General features: G+C 41.5%; 1 protein-coding gene across 1 annotated transcript in view; it reads right to left on the minus strand.

The window, feature by feature from the left end:
- Window positions 1-20,477, minus strand: part of LOC139908663 (A-type potassium channel modulatory protein DPP6-like) — a 129,460-nt gene continuing 108,983 nt past the window's right edge. Inside the window, exons 9-26 of the mRNA XM_071895405.2 lie at window positions 13,820-13,974; window positions 13,400-13,497; window positions 12,234-12,357; window positions 12,092-12,130; window positions 11,018-11,125; window positions 10,372-10,463; window positions 9,024-9,071; window positions 8,781-8,899; window positions 7,700-7,747; window positions 5,301-5,399; window positions 4,722-4,791; window positions 3,508-3,702; window positions 3,076-3,130; window positions 2,361-2,460; window positions 1,347-1,405; window positions 1,173-1,245; window positions 991-1,064; window positions 1-150 (exon numbers count right to left, since the gene is read on the minus strand). Coding sequence (XP_071751506.2) covers window positions 1-150; window positions 991-1,064; window positions 1,173-1,245; window positions 1,347-1,405; window positions 2,361-2,460; window positions 3,076-3,130; window positions 3,508-3,702; window positions 4,722-4,791; window positions 5,301-5,399; window positions 7,700-7,747; window positions 8,781-8,899; window positions 9,024-9,071; window positions 10,372-10,463; window positions 11,018-11,125; window positions 12,092-12,130; window positions 12,234-12,357; window positions 13,400-13,497; window positions 13,820-13,974 — 1,706 coding nt within the window. The remainder of the gene's footprint in view (window positions 151-990; window positions 1,065-1,172; window positions 1,246-1,346; window positions 1,406-2,360; window positions 2,461-3,075; window positions 3,131-3,507; window positions 3,703-4,721; window positions 4,792-5,300; window positions 5,400-7,699; window positions 7,748-8,780; window positions 8,900-9,023; window positions 9,072-10,371; window positions 10,464-11,017; window positions 11,126-12,091; window positions 12,131-12,233; window positions 12,358-13,399; window positions 13,498-13,819; window positions 13,975-20,477) is intronic.

The following is a 20,477-nucleotide window of genomic DNA, read 5'->3' on the forward strand; positions in this document are numbered from 1 at the left end:
CTAACCCTCGTCTTCGGTCTCCTCCTCCAGTCTCTCCTCAAACACTTTGTCTGGTAGCCTGAAGCATTCCTCGAAGAAGTTGACCAGGGACTGGCTGAGGTGCTGCCGTGTCGCCTCGCTGTGGATGAAGTGGCCTTCGTCCGGGTAGATCTGAGACACGGAAGAAGAGAAAATGTCCAGCAACTATGGGACGGGACGATACGCTTATCTCACGATACAATTCGATACACAGTATGGGGTTCACGATTCGATAAAACCACGATACGATGTAATAAATAAAAGTTCAGTGACAGCAAGGTATGACTGTGCAGATTTCTGCTTATTTCTGAGCCACAAATCTTATCTTTCTAGCAATGGCACTGACTTGCTAGAATTTAAAAATGTCATTACAAAGTGCAAATAATACAATTTGGGTGGAGAGCTTTTGAAATTGTGATGGGCAAGCCGTCTCATTTGTGATTACTACAGCAGAATGAAATGAGCTAATATCGTGATTCATTTTTCAGACGTCTTAGTAGGAGTTTTTCCGGGTTTTTCTAAATGAGTTATAAATGTTTACATGCGTCAACCCAAAACCGGTTTAGCCCTACAATGGAACTCCCTGTGCATGTAAACATAGCCAAAGAAAAGGTGTGTGTGTGTGTGGTCTGTACACTCAATGCATGTGTATATTCACATGTGCAAAAGTGTGTGTGTGAAGTAATCTATCTAGTGGTCAGTAATAAGCTACAATGAATGTTCAGGCACAGTTCATTGTATCTTAATTGGATTAGTCATGGTGTTAATGCAGGATGCCTAAGAAGCTCTCATAATCTCATTATGTGGAATGAAGGCATTGTGAGGGCTAATCCTGCGGCTGCTGGGGGATCCTGCTGGGATCAAAGAGCTCCCAAAGGTTGGAAAAGCACTGAACCATAAAAAGAAAGCTAAGCACAGAAAATGGGTGTCCAGCACTTGTAATTACAGTGGGGTGAAGGCAAAACCACTTACCTGTAAGGTGTAGTTTGCCTTTTCATTGATAAGCTGAGCAATGAATTTTGCCGTATGCTGGAAATGGACCTTTTCTGGGAGAATAGAGCAAGATACATGCCAAAATATCAAATACAGGCGTTCTCGTCATGAAAGCACAAAGAAATTGTATATTTTGTAACTGTTAAGAAGTGTTGTCTTACCATCAGCTGTTGGATGGACGATGAGAAACTTCTTGTCCATAAACTGAGATGCTCTGTGTGCTAAATTTGCCATCTGAGAAGTAATTACAACACAGCAACACATTAGATCAGTTTGATGCGGGAATAATTACGATGATTGGAAGTTGAATGATAGCTAATGTAATCAAAACTTACTGTGTATGCCCTTGGATCAGGTTTGGGCAGTCCAAGATATCTCTCTGAAAATGCTGAGGCTGGAGGGAAAAGATATTTAAATGAATACTTTGCATTGACATAAACATTAACTTTTTATCACCATTTGTCAATAACCGGACTGATAATGCCGTTTCATGGCTGCGGTAAATGATTTCCGACAGCCTGGCTCTTTGGCCATTTTGATAAAGTACACAGTAAGGCTCTTTCCCGGGTTGTTGATTCTTTTCTATATTCAAATATATTCATCAAATCTACATATTCCTTTGTCTAGAAACTGTTGCGGACAATCTTCATTTGCAATTCCAAACTTCTACAGTGTCATGGTGAGTCTCTCCCCCCCCCTCTGGCAAAGTGAGAGAAATCAAATAGATGGGAAATCAGTCACACCGCGACGCCCAACTCCGCCTTCATTTACACTTTCCTGACTCAGTGCGCCTACAGCTAAGAAAAGCACAGTCTCTCGCCCTCCATCTGTCTCTCTCTCTCTTATACACACACATGCACAGATTTATTTCCTGAGGTGAGGCTGGCGTAGTTAACATGTAGTGTCTTGTCTCTGTTCGTCTTGCACTGTTATGTTTGGAGGTGTGTCTGCTCCATTGCACTAATAAGGCGCCCTAGCTCATCTATCTGTCTCGACCATATTTTCACATATCTCTCCCTCACATATATATATATATATATAACACTGTCACTGAAACTGCTCATCACTACAGAGGCACAAGCTGTTTTTTTCATCTAGAAGGTGTTAGATTGACTGGGTCTTATATATACACACAAACACACAGATGTGCCCCCCCCCCCTCTCTCTCTCTGTCTTTTTCCTTCTATTTTGCTTCTGACTGCCTTCTGACAACACTGTTTGCTGCCTGAATGATTATGCAAAGTTGGGAGTCTTTGCTTATTACCATGCAGCAGAGACTAGCTTTTTTACATGTGAATAAACAGACATTAAAATTACATTGCACACACACGCACACACACACACTTTACCGTATAATTCAAAGTCGGTGATAGGCGAGAGGACAGCTCCGCATTTTACTGGGGATTCCTCAGCGCTGAGCAACAGGCTGGTCACGTAGCCTCCATACACCTGAGACACAACACACTCATATTAATATCGCTGAGCCTGAGGAACTGCAGCCCCACTGTCAAGAGGCTCATTTGTATTGACTTCAATGAAGAGTTTTAATGTCACGTGGTTTAAATGGGGTTTCAGCAGCCTCTTCACCCCTGGCTTGATAAAAACCTGGGGAAACTCTGCTCTAGAAGTTACTATAATTAAGCTACTGAATGCTGCCCATATGTTACGCAATGTTGGGGAAGCTACTTTGAAAGTACAGTTTAAGAAGCTACCAGTTCACACTGGAAGAACCTCAACTACAGCAAAGCTACCCTCAGTTTAGTTTTGTTAACTAAAGTTACTTTAAAAAGGAGTTCAAACTTCCAAATTCACACACAAAAATACCACCTAATACCACCAAAAAAATTATTTTATCTGAAATAAAGTGTAAGGGATAGTCACTGTCTCTAATGGCCACACTGCAGAACAGTTACAACAGAAACTAGAGTCTGAACCTAAATGCAAACCAAATAACTCTATCTGGGTTCATCATAAGAAAAAGTGCAAACTTGTACTGTTCCTCACTCCTACATTTTCACTGTGAAAATCTGTCTTTACTGTCAGCATAAAAAAAAATATTCTCACCTTTCCAAAAGCTCCAATTCTGGTTTTGTCAACATAGGGCTCTTTTGAGATAATACTGAAAAGAATGAACATTGGTTATGGTTAGGAAGAACATTTCCATTTTAACTTTTGTATACACCGTCTCACAATAGCAGCTGTATTTTTCATGAATGCTGACATACAAGATGATATATACAAGGAGTTTATAACAAGTCTATGGTTCATAAGCCAATACAATCCTGTGTGCTGGTAACCTTGGGTGAGTGTCTATAAAGCCTAGAAAGAAAGGCTAGGCGAGAGGGGCTATGTCATCGGATTTAGCGAGAAAGCACCTCCCATCATACATGTTTTGTTGAAATTCCATGGGTTCAACAGTAAATTCTGGCATTATATTTAATCTGGAGATTATATGAATTTCAAGAAGACAACATGAGAGCGTCCCGCCCCGTCTACCTGAGCGCCTCCATCTGATCCCGCTCCTCGAACACGCCCAGTTTCTTCTGGATCCTGTGCAGGAGGTTGGTGCCCTGGAAGCCGCTGCCTCGCCCGTCGAAACGCACCACGATGGCCCCGAAGCTGCTCACCAGCACCGTGGCCCAGTCCATGTGAAACCGCTCCGACACCATCTGGCCACCGGGGGTGCCGTCGCTGCACAGAACATCACAGAACACCATGCTGATACATTTAAAGCAGCAATATGCAACTTTTTTCACATTAGAATAACAAGAAATAAATAGGATAAGTGTGCATTGTCAGTCTGTGTCTGTGTCTCTGTGTGTACATCCTGTAAATCGTCCTGTTTGCCTGAAATAGGCTTTTCAATGATGTTGCAGTGCGTTTTGGGGTGTACACCATTTGCTTTTGGCATAGAGGAAAGCAGTAAGAGGTGAAAATAAAGCTAAACGTGCCACAGACAAGCCCAGTCCAAAAACACAGTGAACATCGGTATTGTTTTTTTTTTTTATAAAATTGGACATTTGGTTGCGTTTGCCATCTGCTATTTCATCCCCTGAGGTGGCTTTATGGATGCTGGTTGCCTCAGCCTCAGGGTAGATGCCAGTTTAAGGCTGACAGCTCATCAAGATGAGTGACAAGTGTTGGGGCGTGAACTTGACCAACTGAGGGTCAGGAGGGCGGGACTAGCAATACTATTCCAGCCTCGAGGTGAAAAGTTGCATATTGAAATGTTTGCTTAAACCCAAAACGCTAACGTGGCAAGATAAGCAGCTGAAATCACCTTCATAGAATGGAATAAAATCTAAAAGGAATTAAGGTTTGGCTTTTTATAAAATGTATAGACAATGTAAAAAAGGCCAGATTCTAAAATTCCTCTTCCTAGATTTGTGCTGCAGAGTAAAAGATAGTCTAAGGCAGGAGGAGAGGAATGCTAATGAAAGAGGGGGCGGAGAGGAGGGTATAAAATTTCTCATTTGCAGTGTAATTATTATACTGCTACAGTGGAGGACAAAGCTGCGTGTCTCTGCGTTAGATTAATATGCCTGATTAAAGCTCTGCCTGGGAAAGTGATTATCTTCGTTGATGAGGACCAACATGTCCTCGCATAACTTGTGTACGAGTGAAGTGCGGACAAGAGTCAAGAGACACAACATTGTGTGTGTGTGTGTGTGTGTACAAAGGTGTGTGAGAGAGCATGTGCTGATACATACACAAGCAGGAGCAGTGGGTAGTGCGCTGTCTCCGTAAAGCTGGCAGGTTTGAGGATCTGCATCGTCAACGCTACAAGACAACAACATGACAGAACAACTGTTATGCAAAACACAATGAATACTCTTCCCAACACCCACCTGTTAGCCCTCATTCACTCAACACACACTATAACACATTATCTGTCTTATAGATTTGTAGTCACCATTTTTCACCAAGTTGTATCAAGTTGTATGACATTTGCGTAAAAGAAAAGGATTACAGGAGTTGTGTGAAAATCACTTCTAAGATGTTAAGATTTATAGTTAATAGAAAATGAAAGCAGGATAGCACCTAGGTATCGAGGAGTGAAGTAGAAGCAGCCAAAATGATGTGTTTCCAAATGATATTATAATATAAAATTATAGTCTTGTACAGTATTATCCCTTTGTGTTCTTGTACTGTGTGTTTTAGTATCAACTGTTTACATCTGTAAGTTGTCAGTGTTTCTCTGCAGCAGTCTCACCAAGACCAATTCCTGTACATTTACTGTACTTGGACATTAAAGTGAGCGTGACTCTGGTAATCAGACAGGAACATACTGTAGTCTTCGATGTTGATCTCCTTGTACTCCACCCTGGGCATCTGCATGGAGTCCAGGATCAGCTTCAGGTTCTCATTGGCCTCCAGTTCAAGCACTCCTGCAATCACAGTAGAAATCAAACCATCAACCACTCAATCGTCTAGTCAGTGTTCAGTTTGCAATTCACTATTCTGAGATTCGTCCTGTTAGGACTGGAATAAGAGTGAGAGAGATGCATGATGGGATATAGAGAGAAGAAGAGAAAGGCAATGCTTGTGCAACATGTTTGGCTCTAATGCAGTGGGGTAAATTAGCTCTCAATCGCAAATCAAGGTTGTGCTGAAAGTACGGAAAGAGATTAGTGCCAGCAGAGATTGTATTTGAATTGCACAAATTTGAATTTATCATGCTCATATTAACCTGTTGAATTCAAAAAATTAATTTGATTTATTTTTTTGATTGATTAATTTGTAAGACACAATTAGATATTGAATGCAATGGCTTGAAATTGAATGTGAAATTGATTGTGATAATTCTTGAATTTAACTTTTAACTATAACTTAAAATTAGGAGGTTTAGGAATAGGTTTGGAGAGTTGCGCATAGAAGTGCATGCTAGAAAGTAGCTCAATAGAATCAGAATCTGTCGTCCTTCCAAACATTCATCATGAACTCCAACAAATCCAAAAACAAACAGACACAACTGCAGTTGATACTGTGAACAGGATTTTCTGAGGTAAACTTGATGCCTGGAGAGCTTGTTATGAAAGGAGAACTCAACAGCTGCTGAATAAGTTTGTTCGTGTGAGACTAACTAAACATCCATGGTTGCCATGACTCCTGAGGTCAAGTGGGATATATAATAGCAAACATTGCATGTTGGGAATTTTGTTTGGCGGACATGGTCAAGAGGCAGCAGAGAGGAGAGAAATCAACACTAGAAGCCTGCCAAGGCCTCCAGTATTGATAAACCAAGTTAAAGCCTGACAGCCTTGTGGAGTAAAACTTCAATTAAAGCTTCTGAAAGGAAGGAAAGCAAGAACAGAGGCTGGAGCGGTACACAACAATCTGTGTGTGTGTGTGTGTGTGTGTGTGTGTGTCTGTGTGTGCCTAGACAGATTTTGAAATGACCTTGTCTCTCTCACTGCTGTGTGTGGTCTCAGTTGGGTACAAAGCCAGGGGCGGTCTCACCATTAGGCAACGGTAGGCGACTGCCTCGGGCCAGCCAGAAGGCCCCGCAAGAGACAAGAATAGAACTAATGTAAACTTATTTTTAATAAATTTAAAAGAAATGTGCACCCCTGTTTTTGTCACAATAAATTAAAAAATAATCCTGAGTCATGGTCAGGCTATAGGGGGCTATACAACATCTAGTGACATTTTGCCACTTGACTTTAAGCACATGTTCCTTGCCACTGCATCCGTAGCTGAGAGAGAAGTTAAAAAAATTAAATAAGCAAAGCTACCCAAGTTTATATATAGAATGGATGGATTAAAAAGCGAGAGAGTTGGGATTCAGGGGGCCCCATGCTTGCCTTTGCCCCCAAATCACTAAGTCTGCCCCTGTACAAAGCCAACAGTATTCCTTGGCACGGGGTTATGGGGGTACTTAATGCTACAAGTACAGACTAGGGTTGCTATGGGATTTTAAAGGCCAATGCCAATATTTTTGTATTGAAGCTGATAGCCGATATTGTGTTGATATTCAATATCTTTATGTTTGACCATTTTCATGCCAAAAATGTAAGTGATTCAGTGTTTCCCCAAGGAATTGAGTGGGAAAGCCTCTGAAACACAATTTAAACCATCATGCAAAATTAAAACTCTCCACTTAAACCCAGATTAATTAAATTCCTTTAGTGTTAGCAGCTCTTTAAATCAAGGTGACCCATCCATCCCCCTCCTATTCAATGGTAGGGGAAAACCTGGAGTACTTTACCGCCTTTAAGTGAAGAACTAGTCTACAAAAACATTACTAAACAGTACACAAATACATAAAATGAGCAATGAAAATAAAATTTAACTGCTGGTCTTACAGACTGTTTTTATGTAGCTGTAAGTGATATCGGTGATAGATGACACTGATTGGCGCATATACACACACACACACACACGCACACACACACACACACACACACACACACACACACACACAGTAATCAAATTACAGTATGCTCATATTGCCAGTGGGTAGGTCATAATTTCATGAGGACATCCATCCAGTCAAGTAATGTAATTACTGCCATCAGCCTGAACTTGGCTTGTAGACAAACAGTGACTCAGCACACAGGTGGTCATTATGTCCTGGGCCATCAATCGAATGCATCTGTCCCCTTTTGACGAGGTCATTTTACGTATTTTAATGTGATTCAGAGTCTTGAAGAAGCACAACTTTGAATTACTCGGTAGAAATACTCACTCTGTCTGTCCTGTGTGTTGTATACTGCTACAAACGGGACGTCAGGGCCTAAAGAGACACAATGACAACGACAAGAAGACGTGTTAACATGGTTTTTGTATCATATCACCAGGCTACTAAAGATGCAGTTTCATATGTGTCCATGGCATGTGGTGGCGCTGTTCCATTAGGTATGGCTTTCATTTCAAAGATGTCAATGAATGAGAAGTTTTCTGCTTGTTTTCAACCTCTCTGTTCAACTTCTTTTAGAGGCACAACTATATTTAGTTTTTGTTTTTGACATTAGCAAAGTTTGGATGCATCATCAAATGAACAAAGTGCACTAAAACCCGGCAGTAACTACAGGGAGTGGGGGGTGGGGGGGGGAGCACAAAAGACACATCCCAGATCTTTGCTCTGTCAGAGAAAGAGGCGACTCTTTGCTTATTTGATTAATGTAATGCAATAGCTGAAATTGCTTTTCCAGACCTAGGCCACAAATAGAGACACAGTCCCTGAAGCCCAGTCCTAAAACCTCAGCTGCAGGAGGAGGGACAGCAAATGAAGTGATTGATGCACTTAGCAAATTGGGAACACGGCGCAGGAACATTGTGGTTGTGTACTGCGTGAACTACGCCAGCCGTTTGCTCTCTCGCTCTTTTTCTCCCTCTTTTTCTCTCTCCCACTCTCGGAGTGGTAATGATATCATAGCCTCGTCGGATAAACGTGTGTGAGCGGGCCGTGAAGAGAGAGCGGGATTAAAAATGTATGAGGTACAGGACCGGTGACTTTCAGTGAACACTCTGGTGATGTGTGGTGTCGATACTGAGGGTCAAGCGGGGGTCAGCGTCACGGCCATGTTGATCTGAGATCAGTGATGGATCACCAAGGAAAGGCTCAAGTGTGATTTACAGAAAGCTGTTGGATCTGTGATTAAATATTTACGATGTCAAACTTTACGTCTGATTTGACACTATGTTGATATTGTAAAACTGATGAACTGAGGAGCTGAAGTCAGATGTTTGTTGGAGGAGAGAACGGGTAAAGAGAGAGACAAAGATAGTTTAGCTGAACACGAGACAAAACATGCAGCGTTGGCTACCTTGGCAGTCGAGCAGGAAGTAGCTCATGTTGTAGCTGAAGGAGCCGGTGACGTAGCCGCAGCCGTCGGAGAAGTCGCATGACAGGCAGCGGCGGTTGAACGGACCGACTGTGTCCGCGCTACGGAAACAGGAAGAGAACGCTCAACTTTTACAGATCCTTCCATCCGGATGAGTAAACTGTACGCATGTTCCACTTCTAAAACAACTGCTGCTGCTACAGAGAACAGTTGAACACTTATTACCTGTACAGATGCCTTCGCTTCGGATCATCCTCAGTGCTCAAGAAGTATCTGTGTTAACACCAATAACAAGAATGCAATTATAACACACTGACAGCAGATTGGAGCTAACCCATAGCACACACACAGTAATGCATGGTTGCACACCACGAAGGCTTGGTCTTAATTGTGCTACAGTATGAAGTGAAGCAGACTTTGGCAGAGCTGTGTTCACTCAGCATACGTACAAACTCTGCACCATCCACTCACTAGAATGGATGTTTCATAAATGAATGATGGAGGAAGAGAGGGGTGGCATCCTTTTAGAATAGAAGTAGGCCAAATTTTACCTCCTTGGGGAAGAGGTTTTGGGTGGGAGAGTAGAGTATAGTTGAAGTGATTTCAAGATTGGGAACGAGGGGCATTTGTGTTTGTATAAGTGTGTGTGTGTGTGTGTGTGTGTGTTACCCTGGTAAACTGACACTCGCTTCAGCAGCACATTTTTTAACAGATCACAGTTGCATTGAGACCCAGATGTGGGTACGAAATTATTTGGAGTGATGAGGATGAGTCACACTCCTCATGTGTGCAACAGAGACACAGAGCGCATTCACACCAAACACATTTGGAGCAGTTTATTGGAACTCTGGAGCATTTTCTCCTTTAGTTTGGTTTGTTTGGGCAGAGAACAATGTAATTCGAACTCGGGTGGCACCAAATAACCGCACAGAGACGGCTGAAAATGTGATCTTTTCCAAGCGAAATGTGTTGCTGTTTGTTAGGAGTGAGAATACGCCGAACCAACTACAGGAAAACAACCCAAAACACAAGGTTTTATGGCTATAAGGAGACGGAGGTTGACTTCTGAAAGCCAGAAGTGACTCGTCTGCATAACATAACATAACAAAATGAACCAAAGGCACACTGCAGTCTGGACTGATGCTCATTTTCAGCTATTTCTTCATGTGTTCTTAACTGGTATAAAGACCAGAGAAGGTAAATGATGGCAAAGAGGGCAGACAAGTCCATCATGCTTAGATAAAGTTACAGGGACTGGAATCAGATTTATTTTCGCACACACTCTACTGCCAAAATCTCTAACCTGGCAGGATGACAGGTTGCTAAAACGCTGTCCAATAAACAAGCTGCTTGTGAGTCATGTAACTTTTGTTTACAAGCCCTGGATCGCTTGTAATTGGGCAGTGCGAACCAAAACAAAACAAATACAAAAATGCAACAAAATAAACTACTGCTGTCTTGCTTTGCTGTGGGAGGTGCTGGTGGTTTGGGCGGGTGGGTGGTGTGTGTGTGTGTGTGTGTGTGTGTATGTGTGTGTGTGTGTGGGGGGATGGGGTGGTTTTGGGGTGCTCACATCAGCTGGCTGTCCTCATTGTAGGCCAGGACTTGGGTGACATCCCAGTCTCCAGATGTGATGGACTGCAGCGTGTCTGTGCTGGTGTTGGGCTGTGGGTTTAGGGAGGAAGAGATACAGAAAGAATATGGAAACTTTACTTTATTACTCATGTGCTTACAAGGGGGTAACAACACAAAATAAGTATGCAAATGTGATGTTCTGAAATAAGTAAAATTAACATAGGCTAATACAGTGGAAAGTGTTACAAAGAGTAATTGGAAAGTTTCATTGCAAAACAAGATTATCCACCAAATAAAAATATGACACCTATTCTTATAGTCATTGCTGGCATGAAAGTAAACACACTATTGAAGATTATTATTGGCTATTTTAAGACCTTTTCATAAAAGCTAATTACATTTCAGAGGACATCATCATTTGCCTTTTGTAAATATTGAGCAATGAAAATGAGATAAAAATGTTTTACTCCAACATGGATGTAGAGCTTTTTGAAATGAAACCTGCATGACTTGCTTCTTTCAGCACGACCTCTCTGTTCTCTCAGTAACAGTAAGTGAAAAATGCCTCACCTAAGCCTACCTCATTTATCATTTTTAGTACTGGGTGTTATCTCTGTTAGCTAATGCGAAACATATTAGTGTACCTGGGAGATGGACATGGAGATGTGGAAGAACTTGCCCCGGCCTCCTTGAGGGATCGCTCTGGTGAAGAACAGCTTCAGCCCGTCTTTGGAGAACAGAGGCTTCTCATTCTGGAGACACAGACAAACACTCAGTTCAGCTCTATTCTTTGTTTACCTGGAAAATTTGGTGTGCAGACACAAAACACATCATTTACCATGCAATCAAAGTCAGTTGATGAGACGAGAGACAAAGTACAGTGGAAAAAACAAACAGTCCCAAAATAACACTTGCTCATTAGTAACTAACCACAAAAGGCTACATCATTATGCGCTTTTTGTAAAAATCTCATTGCCATGTAATACTGAGCAATAATCAGTGATGTAGAACGAAATAAAAAACTAAACAATGAGCTCCAGTTGATCATTGTGAGGCAAACAACCACCGATATAAACAATAAATGAGATGCTTTTCTTTCAGAAAAACACTAATGCATGCTTTCGCCCCGTAAAAGACCATATCCTCATATAACTTATATCAGTTTGATACTATTTACTATGACATATACTATGAATGTATGTCTTAAAGACTCATGTCAGCCTTAAAAGGTGGTTAACTTTATTCCACAAATAAAAAAGAAGGTTTAGGAGGGTTTATCCAACTGTAACTTCATCATTTGCTATGTGAATGCCACACATAGTACTTTTAAAAGACAACTTAAAACCCATCTTTTTAACTTTGCCTTTAAGTAGGATCTCTCTTCTTTCCTTCTCCTGGGTTCTTATTTCAATTTACATATCTCTTTTATCCATTTGTTGGTCTTCATTTTGTGTAATAATTTGCTGCAATTTTCTATTGTTTATTTTGACTTATTCATCTCTTTTTACCCATGTTGGTTGGTTTTTGGTTTTATTTTGTGTAGTAATCAGTGGCAATTTCCATGCCCGTGGTCTTACTTAACTCAATGTTTTGCAGCTTATATGTGAAGCACATTGCACTGCATTCTGTGTATGAAATATGCTATATAAATAAATGATTGATTGATTGATAGTAAACATGTTATTTTTGCATGTGCATCACCGTGATCGCCCTCCTACCTGCCTGTGCAGCCATCCTTCACTTTCGTCCTCATGTTTCTGTAAAGAGCAGTTGACAACGGTTCAGTCAGCGCAGAAAAGCAACACTGGGTCTCTGTTACATATAGGATACATCACAGAAACACAAATAACCGAGGTGTACCTTCGTGCAGACTCCGGTCGTGGCCTCACACAGCGTGAGCATGGAGATATTCTGGGCTCTGTTCAGCCAGTTGATGGCCAGTTTGGTGGTGGTGGCCCATTTCACCATGGTGACATAGTACTCACTGGAAAACACAGAGAAACTAATGAATAATAACAGCAAACTTTCTTTATATAGCGTCATCTGTGGATCAGCATCAGCGGCATCAGTGGGCGAGACGAGAATATTTGACTGAACATAATGACTGAAAAAGTGTCAAAATGTTTCGATTTGCTAATTGTAGATTAGGTTAGAATTAGATTGGATGAAACTCTAATGAGCCCCTGTGGGGAAATTGGGTCGTTGCAGCAGCAGATAATGAGACACAACAAAGTAAAAAAAATAGGATATAAATAAAAATAGAACAAATGGGGGGCTATTAAGCATAATGGAACAAAACACTGGAACATATTAAGTAAAAAAATATGACTGAGAAAATATGAAAACTAGAATAATTTATAGTATATAATATGCACACATAGGGCCTGTGCAAAATGATGGTAGTAGAAAATGAGTAAAAAAAATATGTATATAATATGAGAGATATGAGAATGTATGATGTATGAAATAAACAAACATATAGAGATACACTCACCGAGCACTTTATTAGGAACACCTGTACACCTGCTTATTCATGCAATTATCCATTCAGCCAATCATGTGGCAGCAGTGCAATGCATAAGATCATGCAGATACAGGTCAGCAGCTTCAGTTCATGTTCACATCAAACATCAGAATGGGGTAAAAATTTCCACGCACAACCATCTCTAGAGTTTACACAGAATGGTGCGAAAAACAAAAAACATCCAGTGAGCGGCGGTTCTGTGGACGGAAACGCCTTGTTGATGAGAGAGGTCAGAGGAGAAAGGCCAGACTGGTTGGAGCTGACAGAAAGGCTACAGTAACTCAGATAAACCACTCTTTACAACTGTGGTGAGCAGAACAGCATCTCAGAATGCAACACGGAGGAGGATGGCACTTTGGTAGCCGGCTGACACTGAGCTGAAAGCTGATACCTACCCAGTATTAGTAAGGTGTTCCTAATAAAGTGCTCAGTGAGTGTACATGCATTATATAAGAAATGAGAAAGCTTTAGGATTGACTGGTTGACGGTTTGCGCTCCCCACCCTATCCTGGGATCCTCTGGTCTCCTCATCTCGATGGTGTGAAGCGGACCGTTGAGGTTTACAACGTACAGAGTGATGACTGGGTTCTCCTCACCGGCCTGGAGGGGGCGAAGAAAGAGAGGGAGCAAGAACGAAAGCAGAGTGACTTAATAGTGTTTAGTGAACTATAAAACCAAAACAATCTATATCCACAAAAGAAACCCAAAAGAAAACAACAACAACAAAAAGTTAAAAGTGTTATTTTGGAGTTGAAAAAATATAAGATATCTTTCTAAAAGTGCTAGCAATTATTTGGTAAGAGTCATTTTTTTCTAATTTTTGGTTTTCTCATTGTGGAACAAAACTCTTCATTTGTTAATTATGATACTACCACTCCAGCAGTAGGTACCAGACAGTAGTGTTGAGGAGAAAACTGTGTACCTTGGGGTAGTGGTACTCCTTCCCCGTTGGGTAGGGGATGCCAGTGAACATGGGCAGCTCCATCTTGGGCACCATGGTGTCGTTGATGGTGGCGTACGCCAGCCGGGCGCCGTCTGGAGACCACCAGTGAGCGACGTGGGACTGGAAAATCTCCTCTGGAATACAGACAGAGGGAATAGCTGTCAATCATAAAGACAGTGGTCTAATTCTAACAGGAAACTAATAAAGATTCAAACAGCAGCGACAAAAGTTGCAGCGACTCTTGCCCTTGTTTCTGCTGACATTAACGCTGACCGTGGCTCCATCTCTCTCTATCTGTTTTTCTCTTGTGTTCTTTTTCCTCATGTTCTTGTCAATGTTTCTTCCATTTTCTTTTCCTAACAAGGTTTTCTTGAAAGTGTTTCCTTGTATGCATTGAGGGTCTAAGGCAGGGTAGGTTAGGCTATGTAGAACAGGCTGTTATGTCTTGCTAAAATCTGCTTTTGTGTGTCTTGTGCTCTTCCTGATGTTCGTCCTATATCATTCTGTTCTGTGGCTGATTGTTCATCAGTTAGATCTAGTTAGGCTCATTCTCTGTAAAGTGCTTCGAGACAAGCATGTGATAAAGGGTTATATAAATAAACAAACTTGAACTTGAACCTGCTATAATTTCACAGCTGCAGGCTCATGGTGATGTTAGTGCCAGGGTCAAGGATTAACAGACTCGGAGCAAAACTTGCCTTGAAAATTCATAAATTGCCTGATAATTAGGAGTAATATTCATGTGTGAATGTGACTGCTGTCCCCCGTGGGCCACCGTGGGTGATTTGTGGGACCTTATGACCGGGCGATTCTTTCCAGTGTGTGAAAAATGGAGCAGTTTTTGATCAGAAAATAACTGAGCATGCAGCTTCAGCAGTACAAAGAGTTGGCACCTTGCAGCCTTGCAGTAGAACAAAATGCCCCACACAAACCCACTGCGTCAACAAAAAATAAAACAACCAATATCGTAAAAGGTTTGAGTGTTTATTTGCCAATATGCAGTGCAAATGTATTATTTCGCAGTTCAATAAAATTGCCCCCCAAAAGGAACAAAATACCTGTAAGAATCAGATCAAGGGGCAAGTTAATTTCTTATCCTGGTACCTGTCCTGGCAGTAATAGTAGTTCTTGTCTCCTAACTGCCTGTTTTGCTATATTGGACACACACGCACACACTCTCTCTTGAACCCACACACACAAACACACAGTACCAAATGTTGAGGTCATAAATCACAACAGCTTTTAATCTCAGTACGGCCTATCGACCAAAATAGAACTCAGCTACATTTCCCAGAAATGAACCAAAAAGCAATTCCTCACCAGGTACAACGATGCAGTGTATTTCATGAAATAACTTTGGTTTTTGGGTGTGTGTGTGCGTGTGTGTGTGTGTCCCATTTTCTGTTAGAACACCGACACTCACTTTACCAGCTCACTTCAACAGAACCTGGCGCCCTAGAATGTTCCCTTGAGACCCTGTGTGTGTGTGTGTGTGTGTGTGTGTGTGTGTGTGTGTGTGTGTGTGTAAGAAATTATGTAGGGATGACACACATTCCTTTACAATGGAGAGACAGAGAAAATGAGAGGGACAAAGAGACGTCTAGGTCCTTCAACTCCGCTACTACACACACACACACACACACACACACACACACACACACACACACACACACACAGAGTGAGTCATTAACAAATTATGCAAATATCAGTTCGCTGAGGGAACTTTTTGACAGTATTAAGCATGGGCATAACAATCCAATTCATTATTAAGTCTAAAGCAACATCATAAACGGCATCGAAATAGTTCTACTTATTGTTATAGTGCGCCACTAGCTACATTTATATCAACTTTTGCAATTAAAATTTCATTACTGCTGTTTATCTGTGGGACTAGGTGCTGGCTTCGGGGAATTAGCAGACATCAACTACCAATTAGCATTTTCATTAACTGGGCATGCTTGGTGGAATCACTTGATATGCAGCATCATTTGAAAACCCCTCAGTACATACGCTTACATGCATACTCAAAAGTTTTATTTATTTATTTATTTATTTATTTACAATGAACACCAACTGCATATACATTGAACAGAGGCAATGGGAGACATCATATAACAAAGTTAAATAATAAAATTCATATTCATTCATTGTTCATATGCACAGCTTCCCTTACAAATAGGACTCAGAGAGTGAGAGTAAATGGAAACCTGTCCGGGGAACTGACTTCTTCCCCCGGCTCTCCTCAGGGCTGCGTTCTGTCTCCTCTCTTGTATATTTTGTATACAGATGATTGTCGCAGCCATTATGAGAATAGATACATTGTAAAGTTTGCCGACGACTCTGTAATTCTTAGTCTTCTTGGTGATGATGAAGTTTGTCATGGGCCTGTAGTTGACGATTTTGTTCTTTGGTGTGAAAATGCTTTTTTTTACAACTAAATGTAGCAAAAACAAAAGATATGTGTATAGATTTGAGGCAGCTCCCCCCAGCTCCCGAGAGCAGTGTCATTAAGGGTCAGACAGTCAACATGGTAACCAGTTACAAATACCTGGGCACCATAATTGATAACCGGCTGAAATTCTATCTAAATACTGATATGTTGTGTATAAAAGGTCAGCAACGCCTTTACTGTTTAAGGAAACTCGCCAAATGTCAGATTGATAAGACCCTAATGACCCTGTTCTACAGAGCTTTTATTGAGTCTGTCATCTCTTTTTCTAGTATCTGTTAGTATCATACCAACAGATACTAGAAAAAGAGATGACAGACTCAATAAAATGCCAAGGTTGCCATACCAATGGTATGGCAACCTTGGCATTAAAGAGAAAAAATGCCCTTGCTAAGATTGTGAAAGTGGCCAGTAAGATAGTAGGAGTACAGTTCAGTAACCCAAATGACTTATTCAACAAGCAGGTGCTTAAGAAAGCTAAGGCTATTATTTCAGATAGTGCTCATCCCTTACATTCTGAGTTTAAGTTGTTACCATCTGGCCTACGGTCTAGGTCCCCTGCTGCCACAAAAAATAGGTATAAGAACTCCTTTATCCCTGTTGCCATTCGAGCCTTAAATGCTGCTGGCAGGAGGAGGTAACTGCTAATTGTATTATTATTATTACTATTATTACTTTTTATTGCTGTATGGTATGTTACATTGCTAGTAGCGATGTTGCTTGGTCAGGATGACATTACTCTGGTGGTGAAGTTGATGATGGTAACGCACCGTTAACCATACTTTCGTGTGGTTATGTTGATAAGCTGTATATTATATAGGCAAGGTATTGTCGTTTGATGATGTCACTGACTACTCCTGTGATGATGGTGATGATGATGTCGATGATGCTGTTGACGATGACATGGTTCAGTCTTGTAAGGACTGTTGTTGATGTATATGATTTTATTGTAAGCCGTATGGGCATGAACGGACACAATTCTCCTGGATTTGGAATGAACTTTGGTGCAGTGGTGTGAGTCACCTTTGTCACTCTATCTTAATGTTTCTATGTGATACTATATGTTTTATGTTGTGATATGTGTTTTATACTTGCTGCAGCACAAATCGCCCATCTGGGACAATAAAACTGACTTGACTTGACTTGAAAATAGTTGCCAACTAACAAACTATACAAATATGTACCAATGGAAGTCTGCATGAGGTTATAGTAATACCCATGTATAAACTAAAATGAAAAATAAATACTTATACATGTAGCGCTCTGCTTAAGTGACATATTATTGAAGTTCAAAGCTTCAAAAGTTGCTCCTCCTCCTCCATCACCCAACCCCCCCCCCCCCCCCCCCCCCAATCCACGGGTCCCATTACTCCTCAAAGAACACAAAAACACACACACTGAAATAACAACATCCTTACATAATATCTTACACAGCTGCTCAAAAGTAATTCTGCAAAAGTACTTCTGCAGTTATTTACCCCGCACAGGCCCGACGCAGTACCTTTCCACCGCTGGATGGTGTTAAACTAATTATCATTGCGGTCGCCGGCTTGCCAGCGACACAAGCAGCAACAGGGCTAATGGTAACATTTAGTTGAGTTAGTCTGTTTGCTCTCCCCGCCCGCCTGGCGTCTCCGCCCGCACCCTGCTGCTGGAGCTCAGTGGGGAATGATTGGATTTCGCTGGCGGTGGGACACCAGCTATCTGTCTGATGATGAACAGAAGCGGCGCAGGACTGCATTCACTAATGATGAAAAAAATAAAATAAAATACAAAAATTATTTCCCGCATGGCCGGTTCCCACTGCCGCCTGCTGACTTCCGCCACCGGCAGCTTACAAAGCTTTCCATGTGGAGTGGAACGGGCCGGGGGACGCCCAGTCACCTTGGCTAGTCAAGGGGAAAGTAGTTAAGTTTCTAAATGCGTCTGAATATGTTCGCGGTAACAAAAGAAAGCTGGAGGACGAAAGAGAGAGAGAGAAAGAGACGTTTTCATGTTGCTATTTGAGCTCAGTCTCATTTTCTCTCTTTCGCGATGCTGTCTCCTCCCTTCTCCCCTCGCCTCACTTTCTCTCCACTGTCATGATTACCAAGGTGAGCTGTCGCAGGCTCATCTGCTCTCCCCGTGTTCTCCATCCTGCTGTGCGGACTAAATTATTCACTGAGCAGAGGACATTACTAATGCATGAGATGCCATGATTGTGAGTCAAGTGGCCAATGGGAAATAATGAGTGCGAGGTGACAGATTCAGATGGACCAACTAATGAGAAAAAGAAGAAAGAAATGTCCCAGTTGGCGCTTTCTTGATTACACTGTCATTCAGAGACGAGTAGTAAGAAAAGACCAAACGGTTACGGCCAGTGGAGATATCAGTAACATTGATAGGGATCTGTATTGACAAAGTGATCAGATTGTCTGTTTATTCAAAATGGCCAACAGATGGCAGCAGCGTCACACACTAGAACCACACTGAGGACACCTGCTAATGTACAGTAGATGGGAAATAAATGCAGCCTCTGCTGTTTGTTCTTATAGCCTGAAGCCAATTTCCACCACTACTGCTGTGTTCTTGTTCTTGTCAATGAAGTACCTGTGTGTATACAATTACTACTGCGCTGACTCTGAGGGGAGAGTATGAGCTGCAAATGTGTGTGTGAAGAGACAAGTGGACAAGAGAGAGTAAAGTGAGATTTTGCTGAGCTTCAGTCAAAAGCCACATCTATAGTTTGTGATTGCTTTGCATCGATCCAACGAAAACATTCCCAGCTGGTATAGCAAAAGAAGAGAATTGTATTAAGATGCTTTGTAGTTCTATATTAAACAGATAGAAGAAGAGGAAAAAAGCTGCATGGGAGAATGTCGCTAACTGTCCCCATTTAAGTCCTCCTTAAAGTGATAATCTGAGAGATCAGTTTTTTAAAATGTATTTATTAATTTTTCTGGCAACATCTTTGGTGCTAAGCGCTCATTGCTGTGGTGTTTCTGCACTGCACTTCCCACAGATCACCTGTCAATCAAACAGTGTGGGCGGAGCTTGGATTTTCTGTTGATGCAGTTTGAGTTGCTCTTTTCTATGTCAGTTCAGCCACGGTGGCTATCGCTGCTCATGCTAACTACCCAGTTCTTCTTCTGTTGATTCCAAAGACACTATACAGACAGCAAAAACTGAAAACAGCAAACAGCAAATGTAAAACCGATCATGAACTGGATATAGGTTGAATCACGATTGTGTTATATCAATCTGCAAGTAGCAAAACTGACATTTATTTATATGAAAATGTAGCAAAGTATAGCGAAGGATATTATTTATGATGTTAATCTGTAGTAGGTTGTAGTCATGAATTATCAATACATAATTTTGGTTCCAAAATTCTCACAAGTGGCAGCATCTATCATGCATGAGTACCGTTACAGCTACTTACGACAGTTCTTTCTCTGATGTTTTCCAGGAGTTCAAAATCAATATTTTGTGACGTCTCATGTTTCTCAAATAAATGGTTGCCAAATCATTCGTACTTTCTTGATGGTTGAAAATATTGACTGAAATTGACCTCATTTTGGGGCGGGAAGCTTCAGTACAGAAGTCATGCAGCATGAATGCAGTAAAAAAAATGTGACTGTTGAATTGTACTGTCACCAAATGATCAGACAGGTTCAGCTTATATTCATACCTACCTATAAAACGAACCCATTTTTATTCCCTTTATTAGTCTTTCACTTTCCCGGCACAGGCGTGTTGATCATGTGGTGACTTTGTGCCCTGCGGCCTCGCAGTGATAAACAGAAACAACCCTCTGAACAAGCTTTCCCGATGAAAACAGCCATCTAGCCAAACATCTATGGGGCAAACATGACTCAAATCAAAACAACGTCGGTTTTATCTCAGCGTACCAGAGCCCAATAAACAGCTCTGTCCTCGGGGCTACGTCACACTGCAGGATGTGGCGGTGTCAGTACAGCCTCAGTAATCAGACAGCCGACAGATGACAGAACACTTGAGCATCTCCTGAGGCGTCTTCGACTATTACGCACAACCCGACAGGTCTCTTGGCTACGTCTCTCTTCTTTAATTTGGCTTTTAATTTCTCGTTTCCTCTCTTATTGCTCTGTCTCCGTCCTTCTCCCTCTCCTACATGCACACACACACACACATCACACACACGCACACGCAATCATGGATTAAGACGGC

This window comes from Centroberyx gerrardi, chromosome 22 (assembly GCF_048128805.1).
Source record: "Centroberyx gerrardi isolate f3 chromosome 22, fCenGer3.hap1.cur.20231027, whole genome shotgun sequence".
In the NCBI taxonomy this organism is placed as follows: Eukaryota; Metazoa; Chordata; class Actinopteri; order Beryciformes; family Berycidae; genus Centroberyx; species Centroberyx gerrardi.